At 41.4% G+C, this 27585-nt stretch overlaps 1 protein-coding gene and 2 long non-coding RNA genes across 7 annotated transcripts in view; 2 read left to right on the forward strand and 1 right to left on the reverse strand.

The window, feature by feature from the left end:
* The window catches only part of LOC113603343 (uncharacterized), a 144192-nt gene extending 137358 nt beyond the window's left edge, over positions 1–6834 (forward strand). For all 3 annotated transcript variants that reach the window (XR_008300059.1, XR_008300061.1, XR_003424915.2), the window contains 2 exons: positions 1760–1956; positions 6784–6834. This is a non-coding gene — a long non-coding RNA (uncharacterized LOC113603343). The remainder of the gene's footprint in view (positions 1–1759; positions 1957–6783) is intronic.
* Positions 1–25850, reverse strand: part of NREP (neuronal regeneration related protein) — a 28292-nt gene extending 2442 nt beyond the window's left edge. The window contains exons 1-3 of the mRNA XM_015073016.3: positions 25698–25850; positions 24334–24397; positions 3582–3659 (exon numbers count right to left, since the gene is read on the reverse strand). Of these exons, the coding sequence (XP_014928502.1) occupies positions 3582–3659; positions 24334–24336 (81 nt within the window). The 5' untranslated portion in view covers positions 24337–24397; positions 25698–25850. The remainder of the gene's footprint in view (positions 1–3581; positions 3660–24333; positions 24398–25697) is intronic.
* LOC113593070 (uncharacterized) lies at positions 6833–21631 on the forward strand. Of its 3 annotated transcripts, XR_008300056.1 has the most exons (4): positions 6833–6954; positions 7063–7198; positions 9104–9317; positions 9922–14930. It is a non-coding gene; the product is annotated as an uncharacterized LOC113593070 (long non-coding RNA). The 3 variants fall into 3 exon arrangements; XR_008300058.1 differs by having other exon boundaries at positions 6839–7198; positions 8971–9317; positions 9922–21631; XR_008300051.1 differs by having other exon boundaries at positions 6839–7198.
* Positions 25851–27585: the final 1735 nt, after the last annotated feature.

Consider the following 27585-nt stretch of genomic DNA (forward strand, 5'->3'; position numbering starts at 1 on the left):
AATCCAACTGCAATGTGACTGATGCTCCATCAAGCACCCGCGAGGAGAAGCTCTCCATCATAACCAAACAGCAAGAGGGCAGGTCAAGGAAGCCCATTTGCCCAAGGTGTAATTGAAAAATACAGGGCTAACCCTGTATGCCCCAATCAGATACGAAAATAGTGATTTGACAACAGTCTGTCTGTCAGCCAAACCATTAATTGCTGTAGTTGTCTCAGGTACATTATCCAATATGGTTTTAAGAGATTTTTTTTTTCCCTTTTTGCTCAGGTGACATATTCCAATAGGACATTTATAACAAGCTATTTTGACTGGATATGAGTAAAGTAATAATCTTGCTCTGAGGTCTGTAAATTATGGCATTTGAATTTCTTTTTAAGAAGAATTCAGAAGTCAGGGACTTTAAAACAACCTGAAATTGAATAAATGTTTTCAGCAGCCCCAGGATGAACTAAATGTAATAGATAATTTAGCTTTAATAAGTCTTATTTACTGTATAGATTTTTCATGTTAAACATCTGGTATGCCTAAATTTGGGTTTAAAAATTTCAGACTCTGCGAGCATACTACATTTCCGGGTGTATAGAAAATCCACTCAGTATGTACTTCAGTGTTCCAGTCTTAGACTGTGATTTAGAAGTTGTTTTGGCACAACTAAATAGCAACAGGACAAAATCAGAAAATTGAATTAAAATATAATTACCACTCACACACAATTAAGGATCTAGGTAAGTTTCCAAAATCATTATATTGGGCAGTCTTTTACAGTTGTGAAAATAAATTTAATCATGACTTTTTGGCATACAACCCCAAGATTTTTTTAAAAAATCCACTATAATCCTGGTGCTTTTAAAGTGTGTGTTCTTGCTCCTCTATCAGCCATCAGCACGTTTCAAGATATGGAAGACTTAGGTTTTGGATAAATGAAGAATTCAATGGCTGCTAATTATCACAGGCCAGGAAGGAAATCAAAAGTTCTTAAGTGTTATTTCACTCAACTGCACTCTATACGTGACTGGCCTTAAAGTTGCTTACTTTAGTTCATACTTCGTTCGTTAATATAGAGTGAATATATAGAACATTTGTCTCTACGTAAGTCTCTGTCTTACTGATCTTTTACCTCCATGGAAAATACACAGCAAAACCAAATGAAGAGTTGGGTGGGATTCTGGGTAATTTGGGGAGAGGTCTTTCCAGACCAAAAAATACGAAGGAGATTATTTCAGATTTGAAAGTACCATTTTTACTGTTTTTTTCTCTTCTGAGCCCCCCCCCCCAAACATTTATGTCTTCTTTAATTTTTCATGTTCTGAGTGCCTACTGTGGCTTGAGTACTCAGATTTTAAGGCTACCAAGATTAAAACAGAGGCAGAAACAGTCCCTGTCCATCCTGCCCTTCGGCAACTTGCTGTATAGGAGATACCCAAGTGACTGGACATTGCAAGGAAGTGGCGGTAAGCCATGCAGGCAGGTGTGCTAGCAAAGCACCCTGAGGGACCACAACCCAACAAGCCTAGGGGGAGAGAAGCTCCTGGGGAGAAAAAGTTCTGCACATCCTCCCTTTGGAGGCTGGAATTTACTAGATTTTAGCCCTTAATCCCTGTCCCTCATTTTTTGAAAAAAAGAATAAAGTCTGCACCCACTGAAGCAACTGTAGGCTTCTGCAGCAAGGGAAGACTACAATGTAGTCTTATTTCTCCAGAAGTTAGGCCTTGTAAGAATTCAGGCAAAACTAATCCTATCTTCCTCCATTATCCAGCACATAGTGGCTCCCAAGGACTGAGGATCTTCAGCAATCTAGAAGGCTGGAGAAGCAGGAACAGATGTGTCCAGTGACTTCCACAGACCAGTGCTCCTGGATGCTCCTGTGGCTCATCTACCTCAAGCTGGGTGGTCCCTCTCTGCTGAGGACTGTTACTGTATGAATCCCCCAATTAGTCATGTGGCTCGGATCAAGTAAGTCAAAATTATTTTTCTCTATTATGCAAAGATATGCTTTTCTACAAAGAAAGGCTTGGGAAGGACAAATATGCTTAAAGCACTCTTCACATATGAAGAGAGGAAAGAGATGAACAGAAGACCTGAATCTCAGGATTCATTGTGCCAACCTCCTGGAGGATGCCTCAATGGAGGCAAGGCCGATGACCTGGATGGGCCTTCTAAGAAAAAGGGAGGCATTGTTGACCTCATTGAAGAACTTGCCTAGTCTTGTCACTCTGGTTGATGTCACCAGTATCAAGGACTTCTGGACGGCTGAATGGGACAGAAATAATGAAAACACTATACTCTCTTCACCCCTTCCATTATCATGTCTTACCCTCAGCTGCTCGGACGAATTATGCCCTGAGCTTCTCAGTAAAGGATGTCGAGAGTTACACTACTGCTGTTGGTAAGGTGACGGTGTGGCAGTGTGGTAGGGTTGTGTTGAGGCGGTATGGTGCAGGGGCTGTGCTAGGGGGGTGGTTGAGTGGTAGGTGGTGGTGGGGAGGTAGTCTGGTGAGGTGGGGTGTGTGTGTGTCGTAAGTAAAGCTCCAGTACACTAGCTCACCTCCATCCCAGCTCTATAAGACAGCACAAGTGTAGCTAGAGCATGGCCAGAATCATTTTGTTCACCCACTTTCCTAATAGTGGTTTCACTCTGCACCGTCAGAAGTTCTCTGAAAGACTAAAAGTGATTTAGAACTGTTTTCTCTTAATGCAAACTGCCAGTTGACACAATCTCTTCAAGTTCTGCCTGTCAGTAAAAGGGAACTGCTGCAACCATTTAGTATAAGTAAGAATTTCTCAAACATTAAAAAGTCAATAAGATCTGGGAAGGCCTCACCATTTGTCAATTACACTTATGAAACTTTTAAATGGAAATTTTATTTTCAGTGCACTTTTTCTTTCTTAATTGCAAAATCAACAGGTCAGTGGTAAAAAGTACAGTCCTCCTCCTTAAGGTCAAATTGATATTTACCTTAACAGGAAAGTCCAAAGGTATCTACCCTAAAAACTGTTGCTGTTGGAAATGGTGCTAAAATCCAAAATGTAAATCTGACAGATTTTCTTAAGGCAGAAAATTGTCATACCTAAGATGTCAGAACAATGAAAGCATGTTTGTAGAAAATATTTTTAGGCCTAAAAATTAGAAGAAAGAAAAATAATAGTTTTTTACATTCCTTCTGTTTTGTTTCTTGGGGCATTTCATCAGACATTTGGGCACTATTACCAGACAAAAGTGTCATCATCTTCTACCTTGAAGATATTTTTCAGTTTAATCACCATACAGGAGTTTATCTACCCAAGTATGGAACAAATTGAAAACCTGTAAAATGTACATTGGATAAATTGATTCCACGATTCTTATATGATATATATAAGAACCTTATATATATATATATATATATATATATATACACACACACACACATATAATACATATACACACATATTAGTATATTTTATTTCCAAAGTTATAACAGTATCATGTCAATGGATTATTATTGTAGACTAGATGGATATTAAAAAAGACACTGATTTTTTTTAATTGCCTTGAAGTTGAAAAAAAAAGTTAACAAAATGGTAGGTAGGGATCTTACCTTAGGAAGCCTTCCCTCCATTTCCTTATTTGGAAATGGTTCTTGACTGACCCAGACAGAGAGCTCTGGGTAATAAACCTACAGAGACATAAAAGCACACACATTCAAATTAAAAACAGCATCCACTCTGAAACCACACGGTATCAGCTTCATGGGCTCAATCCCCCTCAGTGTCACTTATTTCCTGATGACAACCTGGAGCACTGGGGAAGCCCATCACCTCTTTCAGACTGTTGTGTGCTTCCAAATGTATACTGCACCCAGGAGAGTTCTGGCTCAGTGTCTCCCAGGACTAAGTCCCAACAGAACAAAGATGTCAGTGTTACCTTTAGCATGCTAAATGGCAGCCTTATGACATGACTGGCTGAGCAAACTAAGGTACTGGGGAGGCCTAACTTTCAAAGCAACCTATGATAAGTATGCTTGCAAAACTCCGTGAGATAAATGTGCCACACACCCATAAAACACTGTTAGGGGTTATTCTGATAATTGATTATAAAGTTCAACATTATGCACAAAGCATGAGGGCAGGAACAAGCGGCCTGCATTCTCCCAAGGTCCATGTGGCCCCTGGCAACACTGTCCCGTGCCTGAAAGTAGCAAAGTGTCCAAGAGAGAGGCAGGGAGATGGGCAGCATCGCCATGAATGACTCAGAGTATAGCAGCTGATGAATCTGGGGGTGGGGGCAGAGCTGGGACAAGGTGGAGAGCGTGAGTCAAACTGAGTAATTCTTCTCTAAATATACAGAGGGTATTATCATAAGAAGGTTGCTGACCAGCTGTTCTCCATCTCTGGGAAAGACAGGAGTAGGGGGTTAGGAATTAAATTACAACATGGATTTAGGTCAGCTATAAGGAAGGACTTGGCATAAGAATTGTTAAATTACTGAAAGAATTTAAAGAAGAAAAACTGTGAAATTTCCTTCAAGAAATTTAGAAACAGAATCTAACAGCCATCTGCCAGAGTTAATTCACATTTGATATAGCCTGGCTTGAAGGGAGGGGAGAGGACGGGAGAAAATTAGATAAGATTCCCTCCAGATCTGATTCACTAAATGCTCTAAATAAGCCTCACATTTAATAAATAATATTGAGAATCACATCTCACTACTAGGTTAACAAGCAGAGGTAACATCTTTGGTTTTGGAAGCAGAGATGTGGTAGCCTAGTCACTGGGCTAAGTGTAATGTTTTCAGTGTCCCAGGTAATCCGCTTGGTCAGGGGGCCTGAGGTAGGAGCAGTGGATGGCTGTGTTAATTCTTTTGGGGTAGTTTAACAGTAACCATCTTTGCCATACTCCAGTAACGTTTATGGCACATCCCAGTTAGTTTTGCATATATCACCCTAATATATCCTGACAATAAACCTGTAAATAGGTCTTCTCATTTCAGAGATGAGAAAAAAAACTCAAAAAGGTCATCCACTTGCCCAAAGCCACAAGTGAGTGGAGGATAGGACATGAACTAAAACTAGATTTCCAGATTCTAAACGTCAGTTCTTCCCACTACCCCGATGCCCTCAAATCACCCCAGAATGCAAATTGCCTATCACCTCTCTTGTACCTTAAATATTTGAGAGCTCATCCTGCAAGAACTGGACCTATTTTCGTACTTTGGACAGGTCTACTTTCTGGGCCACGTGGTTCCCCCAGCCTGAACCTCCTTTCTTTTGTTCAGCTTTCCCCTCCTGTGCTCAGATCCTTCTGGGAGAATTCTACCACCTGCCTCATTTGGGACAGACAAGTCACCCCTGACACTCCCTCTAACCGGGAATGGGGAAAGACCACAAAATTGCAATCTAAAATATATAAGCTTTTTTTAGGGCTTAAAACAATGTCACAGCATACAAAGTACCAATTAGTGCTTAATTTAAGGAGATTCCCAACTGGAATCAACTGTAGATTCACTTAATATAAATATAAAATAACATTTTTACATTACTACCTTTAAAAACAGGCTTTAAGTACAATTTCAAATATTACACATATAGCAAGAAATGAAGTTCCATTGCAAACCAAAAATGTTGACACAAATACATGTAAAAACTTAGGCACACGGACACTATGAGAAGTAATATCAAGTAAATGTTATGTCTGTGTTCTTGAGCTTTTCTGTGACACTCCATCTTAACAAAATGACACTGCTTCCGCATTTAACTTCCCAGGTTCAAAGCATCACTATGAAAGCCGCTCAAGTCCAATCTGCAGGGATAAATAGCTTGCCTCATAAATCATTTTGCTTGTTACTTTTACAATTTGTTTTTTCTAAGAACTTTCCTTTTTTTTTTTTAATAAAAACAATGATTTTTTTTTTTTTTTTTTTTTTTTTTGCCAAAGAACTCAGGAACATGAGTATCTGATAGTAAAACCCACAACTAAGGAAACTTCCTCCCCTAACCCAAATTGGTCCTTTTGAAACATATTTAATTTAGCCACGGATTGACCAAGGGCATTTTTTAGTGTTTGAATCATAAAGTAATCTTTGTATTCTTTAGGAAAAAGAAATGTCACTTTGGCCTTGTGGTAAATTCTTCCAGTCTCCTTGAGACTCAGAACTTCAAGCCAAAAATGGCAGGGATAGAGAAATCTTAGTTACATTCTTAAAACTTGCTTGGTTGGTCTCTAAGAACTCAGCATACCCCTGGCTATAGCATCTAAAGTGGATATTTAACCTTTTTTGGATTTGGAAAAAGTTGGTAGATTACTGGAAATACACTACCTACATTACAGCTTGGTTCTTTTTCATACTAGTGGTGTTTTGAGACTCTAAAACAAAGGACTTAAGGGAAAAGATCTAGGACGACCATTACCCTTGCTTTCAAATACCTCAGAGTGCCTTTGCCCATGCATGCATTCACTTCAAGTATGGGAAGCACCTGCAGTGTGCCAGGACACTGCTAGATTCTAGGGATTGCAAGAAGAGAAATACAGTTCCTGCCTCTTAGGAGCGCAAATCTAGTTGTGCCGACGGTGGGGGGTGGGCGGGTGGGGGGGCTTGATGACAGACCTTCAAAAAAGATCATTTCATAGAAGGGTGTTCTACGGGCCGAATTGTGCATCCCTCACATACAAAATTCCTGTCAGAAACCTACCCCCCAGTTGGAATGTGGGTATGTTTGGAGATAGGGTTTTTAAAGAGGCAGTTAAGTTAAAATGAGTTCATCAGGGTGGGCCCTAACCCAATAAAACTGGTGTCTTTATCAGGAGGAAATGAGGACACGGACACACATAGAGGAAAGACCACGTGAGGACACATCGACAAGCCAAGGAAACAGCCTCAGAAGAAACCAGCCTTGCCGACAGGTTGACCTCAGAGTTCCAGACTCCAGAACTGTGGGAAAACAAACTTCTGTTGGTTAAGCCACCTAATCCTTGGTACTCTGTCTTGACAGCCCTAGCAAATTAATAGTGTGCTTTAAGTGCAATTAACAAAAACGTATAGGTTATGTCAAATACAACAGTTGTTGGAACCCGTCTCCACAGGCTAAAGAAACAAAACCAACACTCAGCAAACCATCCAGTTGTGCTGTCATCAGAGGAAATGGGGATGGCAGTGAGCAGATCTGGGAGGGCATCCAACGGTTACCAGACACAAGCCAAGGAAGATAGTGGGTTCAGGGTAAGGATGTAATGAGGTCCATGTGGGAAAGCACCCGATGGCCAGGAGGTCTCAACTGCAGCTCTCAGTGGCCATAATAGCAATAGCACAGGCTGCTGTACCCAGTCTTTTACCTGGTTCTGAATATCAGGTGCTGGTAATATATGGGTCAGAAAACAGAGGTAAGTTGATCTGTCTTCCTGAAGCCCATCTGTTCCTGCTGGACCCTAACCCTGTTCATTCTTTTTGGTCCTGGTCAGCTGATGCTCCAAAGGTGGACACATGGCTTCAACTCATTCTATTCATTCAGTTTTCTGAATTCAAGTTCATGTTTTTCATGAAGGCCAATTAATCGAATTTTTTCTTTTTTAAACTTCATTGAGTTCTCTGTTGTTGGTAGTGGTTTACATCTCAGAAATGTAAGCGTTCTGAGTAATACACATGGCAGTACAAAACTATTGTTTTTTTTTTAATTTTTTTTCAACGTTTATTTATTTTTGGGACAGAGAGAGACAGAGCATGAACGGGGGAGGGGCAGAGAGAGAGAGGGAGCACAGAATTGGAAACAGGCTCCAGGCTCTGAGCCATCAGCCCAGAGCCCGACGCGGGGCTCGAACCCACGGACCGCGAGATCGTGACCTGGCTGAAGTCGGACGCTTAACCGACTGCGCCACCCAGGCGCCCCCAAAACTATTGTTTTATTAAACAAGTAAACCAAAGTTTGCCATAATCTTCCCAATAGAAGACTGCGTTCTTTTATCAAGAAGATACATATTCTTTTAAATTATTCTATATATTCCATACCTATTCTTTTAAATTATTCTATATATTCCATATATAAAATAGTTGTTTGCTCTTGCTCAAGCAAAATCCTCAAAACCCTCTGGAATACTATTCTTCCAGAAGTCAGGAATCAGAGAAACAAGCCATATCCTCAACAATTAAGAAAACCTGAGTGTTTGAGAAAATACAGAGGCAAGGAAAATTTTACTGTTTTAAACTGGAGAACATACAAAAGTTTTGCTTGAATTCTGGGAAAGGCTGAGTGTTCATGCTTGTCACTGAATATATTATTACTTGGTATCCAGATTAGAAAAATAAAATGTGGGGGGAGTCAGAGACAACTCCTGCAAGGTCCTAAAACCACACAAACTAGATTATCATTTAAATTCTTTAAACCTCTCCTAAGCTTTTCATTTAAAATCTTGCAGCATGTTTTCCAATAGTATGGTCCACACACAGAATCAAACAAATTGACATGTTTCCTGGTTCTAAATTTGTATTTTCCTCTCTTCACTTCTCTCTTTAGCAGTAGCTCTTTGAAGAGCCTGTTATAGGAGAATGACCCTCAAAGGAAGGTTCATGGCCATTTCAGAGCCTGAACATCACATATGTATATGGAGCTTACTTATTAATTGGTTAACATACCTTCTTAGCAACCTGCTATGAAGATGTTGCATGGCTTGGTTGTTAATGACCACAATTATTCTATCCTTGGTGGAGTTCTGTGTGCTTAAGGAATGCACACACATGGCCCTTTTATGACTTAACAAGGACAGGTGCCCACCCCCTGCAATTAGGAAAACAGACCAAGGCAGCAGGTGTCCAACCTGCATAATTAATTCTTCAAACAGCAAAGTAGCATATTTCGTAATCTCTGCCAACTAAACAGTATGTGTGTGTGTCTGCGTGTGTACATGTTCTGTTCCGACTAATTGGCTGGGAGGTCATGAAAGCGGGTACTGTATTACAAGGAGAATTTATATGCATATACATGTACTTCATTTCTGCAGATACCTTTTGAAGTGGTGCTGTTAAGAATCTCCCTCAAAAGCTAGTCTGCTCCCAGGTGTTGTTGGCCATGTGAGAGGGCAGGATGTAAACTGAAACCATAAATGAGTTACAAGGATCATTTTCTCTGAACAGCATTACATCAAAGATCAGATGGTGCCAAAAGATGATGCACTCAGCTCCCTCTCTCTAGAGACCTAGTCTTAGCGATCCGCCTAACCCTGCGAGTGCTGTCTGGAGATGGAGCACACCATGGAGGAAATGCCCTGCAACCAGAAGACAGATAAAAAGACAGAACACTGGGCCATTCAGATAACATATGTCACCTGTGCGCACTCTGGAAAGCAGAGTAAGTGTTAGTTGGTGCCCAAGTTGGCAAACATTCTTGTTTGGGAACTAAATGAAACATGCAGCCACCTAAATGCCACACACACACACAGAAGCTGGCTGCGGTAACAATGGGTAATTACAGAGAAAGCATTGCAAACACCTGACTATTGCACTCAGCCATAAGTGCCGTCCTGCTAGAAAGGAAACCAGGACCTTTTAGGGCACTGCTGTATTACAGCACCTGCTGACACTCTCAGCTTTTCTGTGGCCTGACAAGTTCTTAACCTGTAGAAACAGGGGTAGAGGAGACAACTGGGTCTCAAGGAACAAGATGATGAGAGCTCACACTGGCTAAGCCCACTGGCATGAGCTTTGCTTTGGGTGCGTGTGTCCACTATGGGCACGGAAAACGTCCACGTTTTATTCCCATGCAGCGTGTTACTACCTGTTACAGGCAGGCGAGAGATTTAGAATTCTTTACTTTGTGAGTTGGGGTGTCTGAGACAAGCTGTGTAGACTTTCATAGTAGAATTCTTTAAATTCACTCTGCTCGTCATGAAGCCATCTTGAGAGGCCGCTGATGAATATGTGGGAACCTGACAGCTGTGGAATTTTATTTCTAGATTTCAAGGAGGCAGAGAAAGGAAAAGGAAATCTCCTCGCTGGCAACAAAACGAAAGTGTTTACATGTGAAATTAATCGTCAGCGCAAAGAGCTTTCCCAGTCACTCTGTTCCACAATATAATATGCTGCTTGTTTAGCTGCTGAGTCTTTAAAATTTTGATTTCTAAGAATAATAGCAAAGACTTTCGAGAGGAGCCACGAATCAAGTCGGGAGCAAGCCACAAAAGGTTAACACAATGATCCAACTTTGCTTTGCCACCACTATCTGAGACTGTTGTGTGATTTTTCAGGCTTTGATGGTGCCTGGTTTAAGGCAGGCTGCAGCGGCAGCTGGCTAATTTGAGCGTGGTGAACACCGAGGTCAGCTGCAAACGTGTGTTGCGCAAACTCCTCCTCTCACCCCTGCCTCATTCCTTTCCAACAGGAACATGCTCAGCACAAAGCAATCCACCTAAAGACTCCATAAATCCAAAAAAGGGAGTTACTGATCGAGGAATTCTCAGATTTCTGCCAAGGCACCCTCCCCTGGGCTGGAGGTCAGCCTGGTACAGTAATCCGAGCCAAACTGTGGACTGGACTCAAGGAATTAAGTTGAATGCTTCAAATCTTGACTTTTAATGGACGATTTTTCTTTTCGGTGATGAAGACAAAACAAAGTACAAACAGCTGATAACAGCCCAAAGTAAACCAGAAGAGTAAGTACGAGAACAAAGCTTGGACACAAATCTCATAAGGGATATCTAAGGAGAGATTTTTCCAAACAAAGGGAAAAAATAAAGCAGCTTTTTAAAGCTCTGGTTTGAGATTAAGCAGTTTGTGAATGAACAATAAGAAAGTAAAGGCCACAAAACAAGATATTTGCTCTTTTCAGCAGAAAAAAAAAAATACTGGCCTTTGTTAACTAGCAGCAAAACAAAAAAAAAGGGGGCCCCTCAGGCATTTAAGCACAGCATAAGTTTTTCCTTGACCCCATGACCTCAACAAATATGTTAATAAAATCTTTTACCTCCCTGGAGTGGAACCAGACTAAATATTTACTTAACACGTTGGGTTTCTAAGTCTGGACCACCTTATTCCTTCATACAAATTGGGTTTTACTTGTAATCAGAAACACTATATTTTGCAATGTTTCTCCTACTTTTAAGATGAAAGATGAGAAGGGAGGGGAAGAAGAAAAAGAAGGAAGGCCCCAGGGGTGGGGGGAGAAAGGGAGAAAAAGAAGAAAACTATACTGCGCTCACTATGACAAAGGGCACTTCTGAATTTCTGCATGGTATTTTCTGTCACAAACGAGGGTAATGCTGCTGATATGCTTTCCAATATCAGACATCTGGAGCTAGCAGGACTTTTTCCAAGCACATTCCAAGGTTAATAGGAAACATCTCGTCTTGCTTTTATTAGCTGGTTTAAGTAATGTTAGGTATGCTGAGTTTCACCTTCAAATAACTATAAGAAGTCTGATTTCTACTCACCAAGAATGCCATTTTTTCTTTCCTCTTGTCCCAAAGTATTTACTACTCACGAAAACCTTATGAAAATTTTCACCAACATAAAAGTCCTCCAAAATCAGTTTCTTTTGTTAAAGGCTTCAAAGACTAGTATTTTTTTTTTTTTATCTAGACCTAAGAATTTTGGACTTTTCTTGCTCTAGGTGGATGATGAGATAGCCAGTTGCTTTTGAGGAGTTTGTGGAAATATCAAAGCATTCCTTTTGCTGACAAGTTCAAGACTGAGTTTTCCAGAAACTGTGCATTTTGTCCCCAAGTGCTCATTCCCAAAGAAATCACTCACTCTTCCCATCGGTGTGCCCTCTTCTACTGGCAACTGCAAATAAATCCCCCAGCCCAAGCCACTCTGCAGCTTCACGCTTGCCCCGCACTGCCTTGGTCATTTAAAGACTGCTACCTCTTCAACAGCATCATAACAGATCACCAAATTTGGAGGGAAAAAGTCATTTCTATTGCAAGAGGCTATAATTAAAAGTAGTTTAAATCAGATGCTAGCTGATTGTCTTATAAGTTTGGCTTTTAAAAAAGGAAAAATACAGTCAGATCTGTACCCACATGCTGTAAGTGCTCAGGTCACAGAGAGGCCACTAAGAAGTTTCCATAACCTGTCCTCTGCGAAAACTGGCAAAAAACTAAAAGTACCAGAGGATAAGAGTAAGATTAGGATGGATGTGCCCCCGTGCACCACCTGGATTTTCAACCTCACTGGCAGGAGGCATGGTCTGATTTAGGAGGGATGAGGGCTCAGTCAGGCAGTACCGTGGGAAGCAAACAAGACCCAAAGGGGCGGCCACCCACCCAAACTGATGTAGGGTTTCGGGGCTGGGAGTCACCGAAGACACACATACATCAAGAGTGTGAAGGTTACTGCAAACGGAAGAGGAATGCCAACTTGGGAGGCAAAATTACCTCACTTATATTCTAATGGACATGAAAAAGGTAGTATTAGAAACTCAAGGGGTGCCTGGGTGGCTCAGTAGGTTGAGCGTCCAACTTCAGCCCAGGTCATGATCTCAAGGTTTGTGAGTTCGAGTCCTGCATCGGTCTCTGTGCTAACAGCTTAGAGCCTGCAGCCTGTTTCGGATTCTGTGTCTTCTTCTCTCTCAGCCCCTCCCCAACTCATGCTCTGTCTCTCTCTCTCTCAAAAATAAACATTACCAAAAAAATTAAAACAAAACAAAGAAACTCAGGCCTTGATTCTAAGTCCTGACTACCTTCTCCAACAACACAATACTTTGACCTCATGTTTTTGGGGTTTTTTTCCCCCTCAGTCTCTCTTCCCTTGTAAACCAATCATTAAAACTTGACTTCTCCAAAGGAAGAGAACTATGAACAATACACAGGAGTTGCTGGAACCCACACAGGGAGAGTATGTAAATCTGGAGACCCCAGTTTTCTGTGGAAATGCACACACGGGTTCACTATAATGTCTTTAGGCATGTTTCCCAGGTGTGCTTATTTAATCCTCGGTGTGGTTCCAAGGACGAAATTCACCAATACATCACAGTGCCGCAACAGGTTGAGGCACACGCGTAAGGGGATCTGGACTGGCTGCCATTTCCATCATCCTCATCATTTTACAGATGAGAATACTGAGGGAGACACATCAGGGAGCCTGCCCACAGAACCCAGCAGTAGAGAAGGCAGGATGCAACCCAGCCTCTCCTCTCATAGAATACTGTCTGTCGACATGGACCTCCTCTGCCAGTTCCCCAGGGCCACCTAGAGTGCCGACATAAGCTCCCCCGAGTGCCAGGGCCGGTTTTCAATACCCCAAGTACAGGAGGCGCTGAGCATCTCTGCTTAGTGCCCTAATGCTGAATTTCTGACACCTAATATCAAGAGGCATTTTCTCAAAAATATTTGTTGCTCTGCTGTGTTGCCCTTCAAAAATAACTTACCTAAAAACCAATTAGCACTGTCTGAGGGCAGAGAGGGTTTGCTCTCCAGTATCCATGTGTTGCCACAGTCTGAGGAAAGACTGCTTTTAGACCAGCAGCTCTGGCTTGGTTACGTTAAGACTTTGGATCTAATTAAACCCAAGCTACACTGGTCATCACACTTTTGTCTTTTTTCAATTTTCCGTGGGAGGAAATGTTTAGAACAAAACAAGTATCTAGCAATGGCTGCAGCTAATTACAAAGGGCATTTACTGAGAAACCAAATTGTTTTAATATGACCCCCAAATGAACTCTCAAACAACTTCGCAGAGGGCCTAGCAATGTACAGTCTAATTCAGAAGATCTTTCTTTCGTCAAATGTATTTGAAACCATGTTCACCGTAACTTTGCTTTCCAATATTTCAATTTAAAAACAAACTGCTTAAAGGAGAATTAAAACCTTATCTTTATCAATGATCTTCAAATATACAAACCATATATAGTTGACCCTTTAACAACATGGGGTTCAGAGGCACCAACGGCTTGTGCAAAAATCTGTGTGCAATTTTTAACCCCCCCCCAAACTTAACAGCCATAATTAACACATTTCATATGTCATATGTACTATATGCTGCATTCTCGCAATAAAGGAAGCTAGAGAAAAGGAAATGTTATTAAGAAAATCACAAGGAAAATACATTTACTGTCCTGTATCTATAAAAAATCTGCATGTAAGTGGACCGGCACAGTTCAAACCTGTGTTGTTCAAGGGTCAACTCTACTACATAAAAATATGAAATCATCCTAGTGGAGGAAGAAACACTCATCAGCCCAGAGAGACAGTGTATAAACTACTAAGAATGGTAATTCAAGAAAGAGAAACAAATTTAACCTGACTCTGTTTGGAAACATTTAATTAATGCAGAAGAAATGCAGATATTCCTAAAGTCAGAAAAATGGAAAAACAGAGACGGGGTAACAAGCCAATTAGCTATTATCATCATGAAGGCACTAAAGAGCAAATAACAAAGCAGGTGATCCTCAGATTACACTGATGCAATGTATTCCATCCCACTCAAAAATACAGCGTCCCTCTGGCTTTGTCTAAACAGTGTAAGAACAGCTGATAAAAATTCACAATAATCAGATGAATTGCTCTAGGATGCCAAAGAACAAATTTAATTGAATCCCTGATTGAATTGATTGTGACAGTGTAGACAGTTAAGCTTCATATAATAAAATTAAAACTTTAAAAGCAGTCATCATGAAAAAAAAAGGAAAAAGAATATGCTTAATAAAGATGAAAAGATGTGGAGACTTGGCTCCCAGACCTTGATAACAAGATCAGAACAATTTAAGATTCTATTATCAAGAAGTGAGCAAAATATGCAAGGGCCTGGGGCATTTCATGATGTATGATTAGACCCAAGTCTCCACAGGGCAGCATGAAATGGACACTCAGTTATGGTCCAGAGCATCCAGGCTTCAGAAACAGTCAAATCCACTTAAGGAAGGATCAAAATTATGAACATGAGGACTCAGAGAAGATGTGGGCACAATTTCTGATGCTGTATTAACTGAACTGGTTGGGTATATAATCTCAATTATCCAACCAATTAATCAAAAAATATTTGCTGTGTCCTTAATTTTGGTGAGGTATTCACTATTTGGTAGGTAGCTTTCAATCCTATAGAATGAACATCTTACCAAGAGTACATCCCATTACTTTGGGCTGGAAGTGCCAAAGCAGCAAGCACATTTCTTCAAAAGAGTTTTGGTTTTTTTTTTTTTTTTTTCCATTGGAACTAAGCCATCAAATCCTGGGGTGTCTGTGCAGGAAAGGACTGGACTTGTAATTAAGTCCTGTTTTCAAAACTGAATTCTCTGAACCATACAACAACTGGAAGTCCCTGATAGTGCATGTTTCAAAGAGTGGTTCCTTTCCCTGCCCACTCTTCATTCCTTCAGCCAGCATTCACCGAGTCCCCCACAATGCAGCAGGCACTGGGCTAAGTGTTCAGCCATGTGCTGCCAAACCCACACAGCACACTGACAGGCTAAGATTCAGCAAATGCCTGGCAAAACAAGAACAGACTTTCAGATCATGATCCCAGTAAGCCTTCTGGGTAACTTTCACTACCATCATTTAATGAAGGGCATGAAACAGTACTTCTTGGAAAAGTACTTAGTAGCAATCCCTTACTTGGGTCATGTTTATTCCTATCTTAGTAAGTTTTATCCATCTGACTACCAACTCTAGCTTTCCTTGACAGTTCTGAATGTCGGTTGCCTAAGATGCAGTATCTTCTCCTAATTTCTCTTCTTTCCTGTCCAAGAACAGGTTTTCCATCCGACACTGACTTTATCCAACAAAAGCGTCCTCAAAATGCCTGGACCCACTTTGAACACAACAACTTTTGTAGATTTCTCCCTGTTCAGCCACCAGACTGCAGTACTTTTCCCCGCTGGAATTGTATCAAACGCAGTTCAGACAGGAAGGCTGTTACCTGCCCCAGTAATCAAAGGACAGTGGCGTGTGATGGTGATCTGAGTACCGGTTGGAGTGGAGAAGGGAGAGGAGCTAGAACTGGACAACCACACCAGAACTTCTGTGCACATTATGAATCTCCCTCTTGTTTTAATTACTTTTTGGTAGGAGTCTTTGGCTCATATTATTACTGGCAATGACTGCTGAGCTATTCTCCCTTTCTTTCCAATCAATGGCTCTGGTTCCCAATTTCAGCTTAAAAGGGGCAAACAGACCTTCCTTTCATTGGCCACGTTCTCTTATGTATCTTCTCTTTCTCCTTTTCAAACACGAGTCCCATTTGTATTTCTGTCTATGAAAGTAAGGATGAATGCTGAACAAGCACAGCCTAAAGTCAAGGGCTTCAAAACATCTCCAGCTAGATAATCCTAACACTTTTAAGGCACAACGTTAAAATGGGAGCCACTCGAAGGTAATAATAGGCCATGATTATATTTATGAAGATTTCATTACCTTGTGAAACCAAAGCTGATTATGCTTTACCATCATGACCGCCTCAGTCAGGTTGCTGAGACACAAACTGTGGACCTGCTAGAAAAACAGCATTAATAACCCAGCACATAATGGCTCTCCACAGCAATGTTGCAGATGAGACGGGTGACTCTACCCTGAGAGGAGATTCCTCTTTCAGCAGGCCATTCCAAGTGAACTTTTTGGACTCTTTTAGGACCTCTTCCGTCAAAAGAAGTATAAAAGAAAGGAGCACCAAATGTAGGAGTTGTTCCTGTACTGTGTGTAGGTTTCACTTAGCTATCCCCCTACCTCCCTACCACCGAGCTACCTTTAATGATTATTGCGAGGAGCTTTTCAGTAGTAAATTCAAAATCTACCTGTACTCATCTCATTTCCTGGGCCATAAATTTTATAACCTGAGCTGTCACAATTCTGCAGAGTATTAGGCTGTTACTAGCTATAAATCTCAAGGTGAGTCGCCTGGTTCTGCCCAGAAATAACAGATCTCCATGTTTCCCCAACTACTGACTCATTCATTTATTCCACAGACATTTATTGATCACTAAGGATGTGCCAGATCCTGGATAGGTACTGAAGCAACAATCAGACTGGTTCAGAGACATGGGATCTCTGACATAATGTCCCTAATGTCCCATTAGGACATGTCAATGAAAGTTAGGGTTTCCTTCCACTGTGCAGAAAGAGAATGCCAGTCAACTTCACTAGCTGTTCTAGAGTTCCCTCTCAGTGATGAAACTTTTCCACATCTGAATTCACCATCCTGACTAGAGAGGAAAAGGAAACAAAACAAAACAAAACACAAGGCATCACAGTCTCAACTGCTACCAAAGAGAGAGGTGATGATGCCCATGTACTAGTGGTCAGTGTTCTTGTTTCAAGTTTACAGACCTGGAGGGTAGAAAAACAGATGGGCAGAAATAAACCAGCCAATAAGTAGAATGTTGTGTGATGACTGTAGAGAGAAAGCATGAGATTATTCCTACTGGATATGCAGGGGTGAGTTTCGTAGAGGAGCTGTTATTTAAACTCAGTCTTGAAGAATGGCTTTATTCTGTCAGAAGGAGCCTTCTTTCTAGGATTGAGTAAGCAAAGGCACAGAGGGACTCCTGGGGTATGTTTAGAGTAAGAAGTGCCTGGTTCCTCTAGGAAAATATATTCCATTGTGGCCAGAAATAAGATTCGTTTACATGGTTCCTGACATGACTGCCCACTGACAGAAACTAAATTTATGAAGGTCTAAACACAGAAATTAAAAAATAAATTATTTAAAAGTATGAGGTGAGAGTAGGCATAAAGAATTCAAGGAATGACGTTTACCTATGTTACTTTTACCAAGAGAATCAGGTAAGTCCAGCCTCATCTGAAGGGACTAAAAGAATTAGTGAAGTCATTTCACATTGAAAATCTTGAAGCTGATGTAGTCTAAGCTACGAGTCTAGGCTGTAACCAGAAGAAATTCAAGGAAAATCCTTCTCAGTCTTGGCTTTCCCCAACTTCTGTGTGTCATGTGATGAGATTCCCTTCAAATGGTCACTAGACTATTGACCAACTTAGTAACAGCCTGTAGGCCTCAAACTGTAAACAATTTTATGATGATGATGTCAGTGTTGGCTTGAATTTTGAGTAAGTATGTCTGACTAATCAGGAAGAAGTGGAAAGAGGGAACCAACCGGGTACATGTGGTTACAACTGATTAGCACGTGGCTCCACCCAGTTAGCCTCATGAAGGGAAGTGTGGTGCCTCCTCTCAGGCAGCAGTAACGCCCTCTCCGGCCACATGGGCGCTAATGAACCTGCTGTAATTGGCCAGTGGAAGTGGTGCTACCTTCTCAATAGAAAGGGGTTAACAGTGCTCCCTTCTTCTTTCCCAATTCCTTGTAGCTAGGGGCCAGCCTTCTCTCCACCACTCCACCCCAGCCTGAGGACAGGGAGATGCAACAACAAAATAAGCTACCATCTAGCCAGGAGTATATAGAAGTGTGTGTTCCTTTCTGTTGGGCACAATCAAAAGGCAAAGAAGCGGACAGGTTGGAACCCGAGTGATGGCCTTGGGCCAACTCTAAGATGCTGGCTTGGTGGCTTCCTATAGCTTAGCACATCAAGTCCTTGGCTTCTAGATCTAGTTTGCGCGGTCTGCGCTTGATGGCACAGAGGCCCTAAACAGGACAGTCTCTACTGTGTACAAATGCATCGTGCTTACTCTTGCAAGCATATGTTTCTAATGTATTCCCTTCATCTGGAATACGCTTCTCTCTCATCTAAATCTATCCAAATATTCTTAGTTCTTCATTCACTTAATAATTATTAAGAACTAGTGTTAAGCCCTAGGGATAAAAGCTTAAGAAGGCATGACACCTGCTGTCAAGGAGCAAATAGTCCACTCCTAGGTTTTCAGTTGAGTGCCAACTCCAACCAATTATTAACAGAACTCTATACTGAGGATTCTGAAATCCGATTCAGGCTGAATAATAATAATGGGTATATCAAGCTTGATTAGCAATGTCTGCCACATGGGTAGCAGGAGTTCGTGATAGCATGCATGCCATATACTTGCCATCTCTGGGTCTGGCTTAATTTCTACCTCCTTAAAAAAAATGTCCCCTACAATCCCCATTCCCCAGTGTTCAACAGTATCATTCTTCTGCATCTTACAATTTAGAACTAGATTCTATTGCATTACATTAAATTTGTCACACATGTTAGCCTTCTTTCCACAACTAAAATCTAAGCTGACTGAGGGCACAGGTCAAGTGTGCATCTTCTGTAATGCAAAGAACCAAGCACAAATAAAATGCTCAAAAAATACTTGTTCAGTTGACATGGGAATAGATGCACAATCGCACCAAGAACTTTTCTCATTTTCTTCAGTAGTCTCTAGTCATGGCACCTTTGTGTTCTCGAGGTCATTTCCATAATATCACAGAATCTGATTATAAAGTGGGGGATTTAAAGTTCCAGTACTGGGATCAAAGCTCCTCCTGGATCCTGGAGGGGATTTTTATGGCTACAGGAAAAGTTACTGTTAGCTCTAAGTTACCACAGCTGGATCAAACCTAGCATATCACCAGGTTGATCAGAGTGTGGCTCCAAAGCTGGTAAATGTGAGCAATTGCAAGCCACTCTCTTTTGGCAAGTGGCTTTCTGGACTAACCACAATTTTTTTCTCTTGTTAGTAAATAATAGAAAATGACTGACTGTGAAAACTAAAATTATATTCACTTCAACTTCCTACCTCTTAAGAAGAAGGTAAGGGTACAAGTTACTTCCAGATCACCAAAACTAAACATGATTAAGTCTTAAGGATGAATTTTTAAAAGTCCAACCCAATATTTATTGAACTTCTAACACATATTTAAAACTTTATTAAGTGCTCTATGTGAAATTTATAAACCCTCTGGGAGCCTGTAATTTATTTGGTCAATGAAAGAAATGAGTATGATCCAACCAACCAATAATGCAGGAGAGTATAATCTAGTGTTACACCCAGGTTAACACCATGTCATGGCTACTAATAAGTGAATTGATATTTAGAATTTAGTTGAGAGCCATGTTAATGCTTAAATCCCAAACCATTAGAGCTGCTAAACCATTAGCTGCTGCTAATCATGCCCTCACAGATCAATTTCAGGGTCACTGCTATTTTTTAAACCAGTAAGATAGAAATCTTTGAAGCTGTCCCTACCTGCAAAATATGTCTAGAAATACCCATTTCAGATAAATTTAGACCCAATAAGTGGTATTTTTAGCAACCATGATTTCTACAGATGTGGGCTGAGATTTATGGTTAATCTGTTTTCCAGTTCAAAGCAAAGGAGCAGTTTAAAATTGGAATCTTTTAATATATCGTGATCAACCAAGATGACATAGTCCAAGTACATTCAATACATTTTCCTCAGGTATATTCAAATTGGATTTGCGGATATGATTTCCTTATCCCTAGTCTTTTCCCGTAGAACAAAGGAATTACACAGATAATTCAGGCAAATCCTTCCCACTCCTACACCACTCCAGGAACATTCTGAATAACCAAGATGAATCAGATGAAATCAAGCTTTTTGTTTTGTTTTAAGCGTAATTATTCTGATAACTATGTCAGTGCTCCATTTCACTTTGGCTGTGAGGATAAGACCTTAGGAGACTTTTCAGCCAGGAACAGCACTAAGGAAAAACATGTGGAAGACCAAGGGAGCCGGTATTTCACCTCAGGGCTCCCCATCCCCAGTGTGGATGAATACTTAAGGTATAACGCTTGTAATCTAGAGGTTCCTCATCTAATTTAGTGAAGTATTCACATTTTAGAAGTTTATTTTTCTACTTCAGAAGTACTCATTTCAGGATTTCAAATAAAATGAATGTCTTTAGTATTTGATGATGATCTGCTTTACATACAAGTTTTTAAGAATTCCATCAGGTTAAAATAGAGTGAGACTCTAAATAACTGTTTATTCAAAGATTTCTGCTCAAATGCCTTCTACCTGAATTATCTATATAACTCAAGATGAAGCTGGGCTGGGGTTAAAGCCGGATAGATCATCCCTACTGTCCTAATTCCCCAAACAATCCCCAATCTCCCCCTTACAGTGCGCTGGAAGGCCTTGTGTATAATAGCACCAGATAAAATTACCCTCCTAGGTACTCTTCAGCAACTCCACAATCAACTGAGCAACCTATAAATTTACATTCCAAAGCCCAATGGCACAGCGACCAATAGTACCTCATTCCTCCTCAATCTTTGTCTTTCTCCTTTAAATAAGAAAACCTTATGTTAATGGGGAGATTATTGAAAGAGTCTCCTTGTAAGCCATGAATGCCACTTCACAGACTGTACAAAAAGCAGAGCTCTATGAACAGTACAATAGAGTCAACTCATCTTTGTGAAAAGCTCAGCATCAGCCTTACAGAGAACTTAAATAGTTCCAATTCCTAGATCTCTATTAAAACATAATGAGTCCATGCTTATGCCACTGTGAGTCCATGCACACACATATGCAAAGGCAAGTTTACTGCACAGAGGGTAGTCATATTGTAAATCGGGACTTAACCTTGACATTGGATTACATTATTTTTTCAAGCTATTCAAGATCATCTGCTCATTCTGAAGTATTTTCTTCTCATTGATGTATCTGAAGCAAGTACCTTTAAAATAAAACACCTAAATACCAAAAACCCATACAAAATGTATCTTAGATGTTCAAATTTAGCAAAAAGCCAAATATAAATTACCGAAAATCTCTGCAGACTTGCAATATCTTGTTAATTGCAAAAATAAATAAATAAATAAATAAATAAAATAAAATAAAATGAAATAAAACAAAACAGGCAACTGGAAAAAAATGCACATGAACCAGATAACCTAAAAAGTTTGGGAAGGAGTTATTGAAAAGAACACTCTGGTCAACTAAGACACAGCAAAGTAAACTCAAAATTGCACCTTTGACAGTACTCCTGAGTTGTATAACAATATATTTTAACTATGTAAATGGTGCCCCCAGAATTGCCCTCAGAGAGTCCCCTACACAGAATACACTGTGATCAGTGCCTAGGAGAGTTAACAAAGTGGTTGTATTTTTCTGGTAATGCAAAGACACTCTAGGAGTCTTGAGTGTCTTGAAATTATTGTTGTGAAACATCATTTTAGGGTATATGTAAAATGTCCAGATACTGAATCGTTCTGTTTTGAATTCTGAAGTCTACCTGTAATTTTGTACCCTGGAATGAGCTGATTATAAATTTGTATTTGGCATAAGCCCTTAACTAAACCAGATAAATACACTGAAATTAGATCCTCTTTAGTGTTTTAAATTATGTAAATGGAAATACATGTTTAACAGAAAAGGCATGTTCATATATTTTGCAGAGGTGGCCAGGTATTAAATCTGCTGCTTCCCTAGAAGAAGTTTCCATTGTACGTAGGCTAAGTCTTCAGGTAAGCTAGTTACAGAGATCAGCAAAGTAATTCCAGTTCTAATCAAGGAAAGAAAATAACTCCATTTTGCCAAAAAGGATAAAAGGAGGTACAAGATGCCTCTAATAAGTTTTTTAAAGAATAGAATGAAACTTTTTTTTTTTTAACATTAATAGGTGCAGAGACTTTGAAGGGCTCAGGCTACCCAGAATAAGCAAATTGTTAGAAAGTTACTTGGAATCACCCACAGACAATAACTGTCGGTGGTTTCATTTCAGGCAATGGGCTTGTGCCAAAAGGGACTGACATCTTGATGAAAGGGTCACCAAAAAGTTGTGAGAATTTTTCCATGAGTAAAAATCCTTCCAAGAGCAACACACTGTGATTTCTCATTCTGCCACCATACATAAAGGACAACTGTAAGAAATTAACAACATGTAATAATAATTCAGATTTACTCTTCTGCACTCAAATTGTTCCAACTTTCATTCTCGGCTTTGGCACACACGCTTGCCTTTCACGAAGCTCATTCCACTCACTAATACAGAAACACGGTATTTACTCTTTGAGCCTGACCTATAGTCAGTTTTTGACCTACAGTCAGGTCTGCTGGTTTTGGCAGAGTCAGTGGTCAAATTTATGTTTAACCAAACTGGTCACCTGACATATTACAGCATATGTGAACCTTTGTGGTCTGTCCACCTATGGTGGCACAGAGGGTAAGACTCTGGATAAAAAGCGACAAGACAAAGTGATGCGGCCAGTCTCAGTAAAAGAAAAATAAACAAAAATACTGTGCGGCGGTTCATTTTATTACCATCCTAGCACTCTATGACAGTGGCTAATTGGAACTTAATAGGAAGTTGGGAACCATTTGCACAAAACCTGCTGATCAGTTTACTTTTCTGTTCATCCCTTTTGCCCGTCCACCTCAAGTTCCTTAATTTGGTCACTATCCGCTAAGTCCGAGCAAGAGCTACTTTCCACAAGGCTTTGCCACCCACCTGTTGAACTGACAGGTGAGGCACACACAAAAAATAGAGAGCTTACTTGCTAATAGGATTCAAACAACTCATTTAATTGCTCTGATTCATTCTTCTCCCTGGAAGCTTATACTTGGGTTGTTCTCAAAGAAAACACCAAGTATATCAGATTTAATTTTGATTCATTAAATTCCACCCTCGATTAAAAAAAAAAAATAAAACCTGAAACTAAATTTGGAAATCACACATTCTGAGTGGCAGAAAGGTGTTTTAAACAGTGGAGACATCTGCAGTAGGACATGTACTTAAAAGTTGCCTGACATTTCGATTATTTTCTTCGCAGTCCAATCTTATTTCCAAGGAGGAAATTTTTCATAGAAGATCAGTATACTTATTCAGCTGTTTTTAATGTGTATTTCATCTGTTTCGCTCTTTCCACAGTCATCCAAAATGAAACTGCCTTCTGTGTGTATCACAATGCTTGTCACAAATAGTCACCCTTTCATTCAGAGGTAATGTGCTTGACTTCTGAAACGGAGCAGATGCCTCTGAGAAGTGAAGTTATACATCAACAAAAAGTATCAAGGCTAATTATATCTGAGATACAATAGGCAGGGTATATGAAGGTAAAACAAAGTCCAAGCTCTTCACATATATTGCTCTTAAGGAGAGCAGACTGTCCAGGTGTTTGATGAGCAGGACACGGACCCCTACTCTGAGGGTGACTTCTGGTGAGCTCTAAAATAGGACCCATTGCTTTGTTTGAGCCCTACGACTGCCACCTCCCTCCATGCATGTCACAACACACCACTCTTCTTAAAGAACAGAACGGTTTCTGTTGTTCAAGTTAAATAAATCTTTGCTTCTGAAAGAGGAATTTCAGTTTCTGTTCAAAATGACTGCAAATCAAAAAGATCTAATTCACCACATCCAATTCATATCAATTGCTGCACTGCAAAGCTCCCACATGCCGGACGGAGAAAGACCCCTTTAAAGGTCAAATGGGGTAGGAACAATAAGGGGTTGAGGCGGGATGAAGGTGTGTGGTTGATATTTATATGAAATCAAGACACGAGAACCTACTGACAATTGCCTCTGATGACCCATTCTTACCATTTTGAGAATCGTAACAGTCTTGGCCTTGCACCCTCCCTCTCTTCAGTCCAGGGAGATCAACCTGCAAAATATGTTTAAATACAGAAGACAAATCGCCTCACCGCAGGTCAGGAAATGAAAAATGCCGGTTTAGAGGTTACAGACAAATAACCATTTTCTGTGGTTAAGATAAGTTACATGCAAATTATTGTAACCACTGGGGCTTCTCAGAGAGCTTTCCAAGGGTCTATAGGCTTAAATAGGGGACAAAGAAATTCCTGGTACCTGGCTCTGCAGAGTCCTGGGCTATTCTTAGTGTTTGGTTCCTCTTTAAATTGCCGGAGTTCAAAAGGTTTAGTAACTTAAAAGTAGAACCAAGCGATAAAAATAGATTGTTTTCTGGCTGCTCTTTGTTCCCAGACATACTACTGGCAGTATATTTGCAATCAAGACAGCAGAATAGGAATCAGCCTTCCACCGTGTAGTGTAATGCCTCAGAGTGGGTATTTTTGGAAATGGCACTGCATTACATAACCTTCCGTGTCTTCAAAAAAAAAAAAAAAACTACACTGGGGGGGGGGGAGTCAGGAATATACACCATTATGCCCTTCTCTTTATACCAAATAAACATTAATGTACATGCTGCAGTGATTTTCCTCTCCACCTTTATGTCGTCAGAACACGGTTCTTTTGTTAACATAAGTTATGGCAAAAATTAAGATGAATGGAAAAACTAAAAGTTCTCAAACAGGGTATCATAAGCTCTTAGAGTTTTCCTATAATGTTATTATAGATACACATAAATGCAAATCAGATTGTTATCATCATCATCCAGCAAAAAGCAGTCATGTATTTTTAAACCCTCCCTCCCCCAAAGTTCAACTGCTTTATAAGAAAATGCAGAAAAAGTGTTGCAAGATCGAATGCCTGAGAAGACCCTTGGCGGCGGCAGCAGCGCTGAGAGAGTAATAAAGTGTATGGATGGAGGGATACAAATTCATTTAATAAAGGGGGTGGGGGTGCATGCACCAAAGTGCATCTAATGCAAAGAAACAAACCAGTCCCTAAGAATGCTATATGAGCAAGAAGAACAAAAATTAACCATACCAACAAGCAAAAAACCCCACCCCTTCCCAAAAGAATTCTCCCTCTCAACTTGTGCATTTAAAAAAAAAAAAAAAGCTCAAGTTAAATTCCAGCCTTAATGCACCAGGACCAAAATGCCAGAATTTCTTCAAGGTACACGCTTCAGCTCTTTAAAATTTAGAGGGAAGAAGCATGAACTCTGCAGGGTTGAAGGGTCCAGCTAAGAGCAATGGCAAGAAACCGACACAAAAGAGAAAGCAGCGCTCCCGGCCGGGGATGGGAAGGCATATACTTACAGACAAAAGCCCCGCTCCCTGTTCACTCTCTCCTCTCTACACCTGAAACACAAATGTGGATGAAAAAGGGCATCATGCTAGAAAGACAGCTGGGAGGGGGAGGGGGAGGGGAGGGGGAGGGGACAGGGGTGGAGGAAGAGGAGAGAGGAGGGGGAAGGGAAACAAAACCCAGACCGGCTTCACTTCCAAGAAGTACAGCCGTGGAAAAAGGAGGGGAAGGTCTCCCTGCCTCGCGCGCTCTCTCTCCAAGAGTGTGTGTGTGTGTGTGTGTGTGTGTGTGTGTGTGTGTCTTTCTCTAAGAGTCTCAGTCTCTCTCTCTCCTCTCTCTCTCTCCCGCTCTCTGCTGCCAGTGTGCTAGTGAACAATGAGCTAATTCTGATGGGGCTGGCGCTGCGCCAGCGCCCCAGCCTTGCTGCCACTGTGCGGCCGCAACGGAGCCAGACTGCTTACTCTGCAGGAATCGGCGACTCGGGGCCCCGTCGGCGAGCGGCCAGCAAGCGCGCCCCGGCACCCCGCACCCGAGCACCCCGCCGCCCCTACTGCTTCTGCCGGGCCCCTGGGGGACAAAAGGGCCCGCAGACCGGTGCGCCGCCCCGGCCCCGCCCCGGAGCACGGCGCACACACACCCCGGCCCAGCCTCTCCCGCCCCCCGGCGGGCTTCTCCGCCTCGACGTGCGGTTGCTTTTCAGACAAATAAGGAGGCGGAGGAGGCGGTTTGGGGGCGCGCCAGGCGTGAAGGCGGCCAGGGCGCTGCACAGCCCGGCAGGCCGCCAGGCCGCGGGGAGAGGCGGCGCGGCCCGTACTGTAATAATAAACCTGCAGCAGAGGGCATCTGAGGGAAAGAGGACGGCGACGGGGCGGCAGCCGCCTTCCCTTTTATGTGCCTGTCCCGAGCGAAGCAGAAAATGGTGCCCGCGGAGGCGCGCGCGCGCGCGCACACACACACACACACACACACACACACACACACACACACACAGCGGCGCAGCATGCATTTGCGCACGCCCCCCCCGGGTCTGCCCCGCAGCCCTGCCAGGGCCGCGTGCCCGCCCCAGCCCGCAGGAAGCCCGGGGTCGGAAGCACCCCCAAGGCCCGGCCCAGAGGCCCCAGTGGCTGCGCGCGCACACTCGGGCACACACACGTGTGCACACGGCCATAGGTGCGCGGACAGCCGTGAGCCGCGACCTGGTGTGATCGGCCCGAGACACACTCCCCTCTTGCTCCTTTTTCCTTGCAGGATTTAGCCTATTCCCGCTGCTCCTCGCCCTAAAATTATACTTTTTAAAATTGGAGATTGCTTTTTTAAAAAGTGCTTTGTGTTTGATTTTTTTTTAAAAAAATTGGTTTATTTAAAATCTGTCTTCATAGTAGTGTAACAGCTCAAAATTTTGCTACAACTTGGTTTTGTTGCCAACAAAACAGGATATCATTTTATGGTAAATGTCAGATGTTAGAGGGAAAGATTATTTCCTAATTAAATTGCTTTGCCAAGAAAAAAAGATATAAAAGATCATAACGTCTTCTAAATTCACCATCCACATTTTACTTCTAATCACTGAAAGCAATGTTTTCCCATCATAGCAGTCAGGAAAGGTGAGGGGGGAAGGGGAGAGGGAGAATTTACAAAAACATGTTTATAGATTGTCTTAAATCAAAAAAATAAATTTTGGGGGGGTACAGAAATAGCATACCTTAAAAAGCAATATTTTACACTATTATAAAGAAAAAATTCTCTATAAGCTTTTTGCCAGCACTATAGATCTCCTTTCACACTACAAAAACCACTGCAGCAACAAGTATTTCTTGATCTGACAGTAGGTGTAACATTTAAGGGGCCAGCTAGGAGTTTTCCTGAATTAATCTAAAACGTCACATTTTTCCTGCAAAA

This window comes from Acinonyx jubatus, chromosome A1, assembly GCF_027475565.1.
Source record: "Acinonyx jubatus isolate Ajub_Pintada_27869175 chromosome A1, VMU_Ajub_asm_v1.0, whole genome shotgun sequence".
Lineage (NCBI taxonomy): Eukaryota > Metazoa > Chordata > Mammalia > Carnivora > Felidae > Acinonyx > Acinonyx jubatus.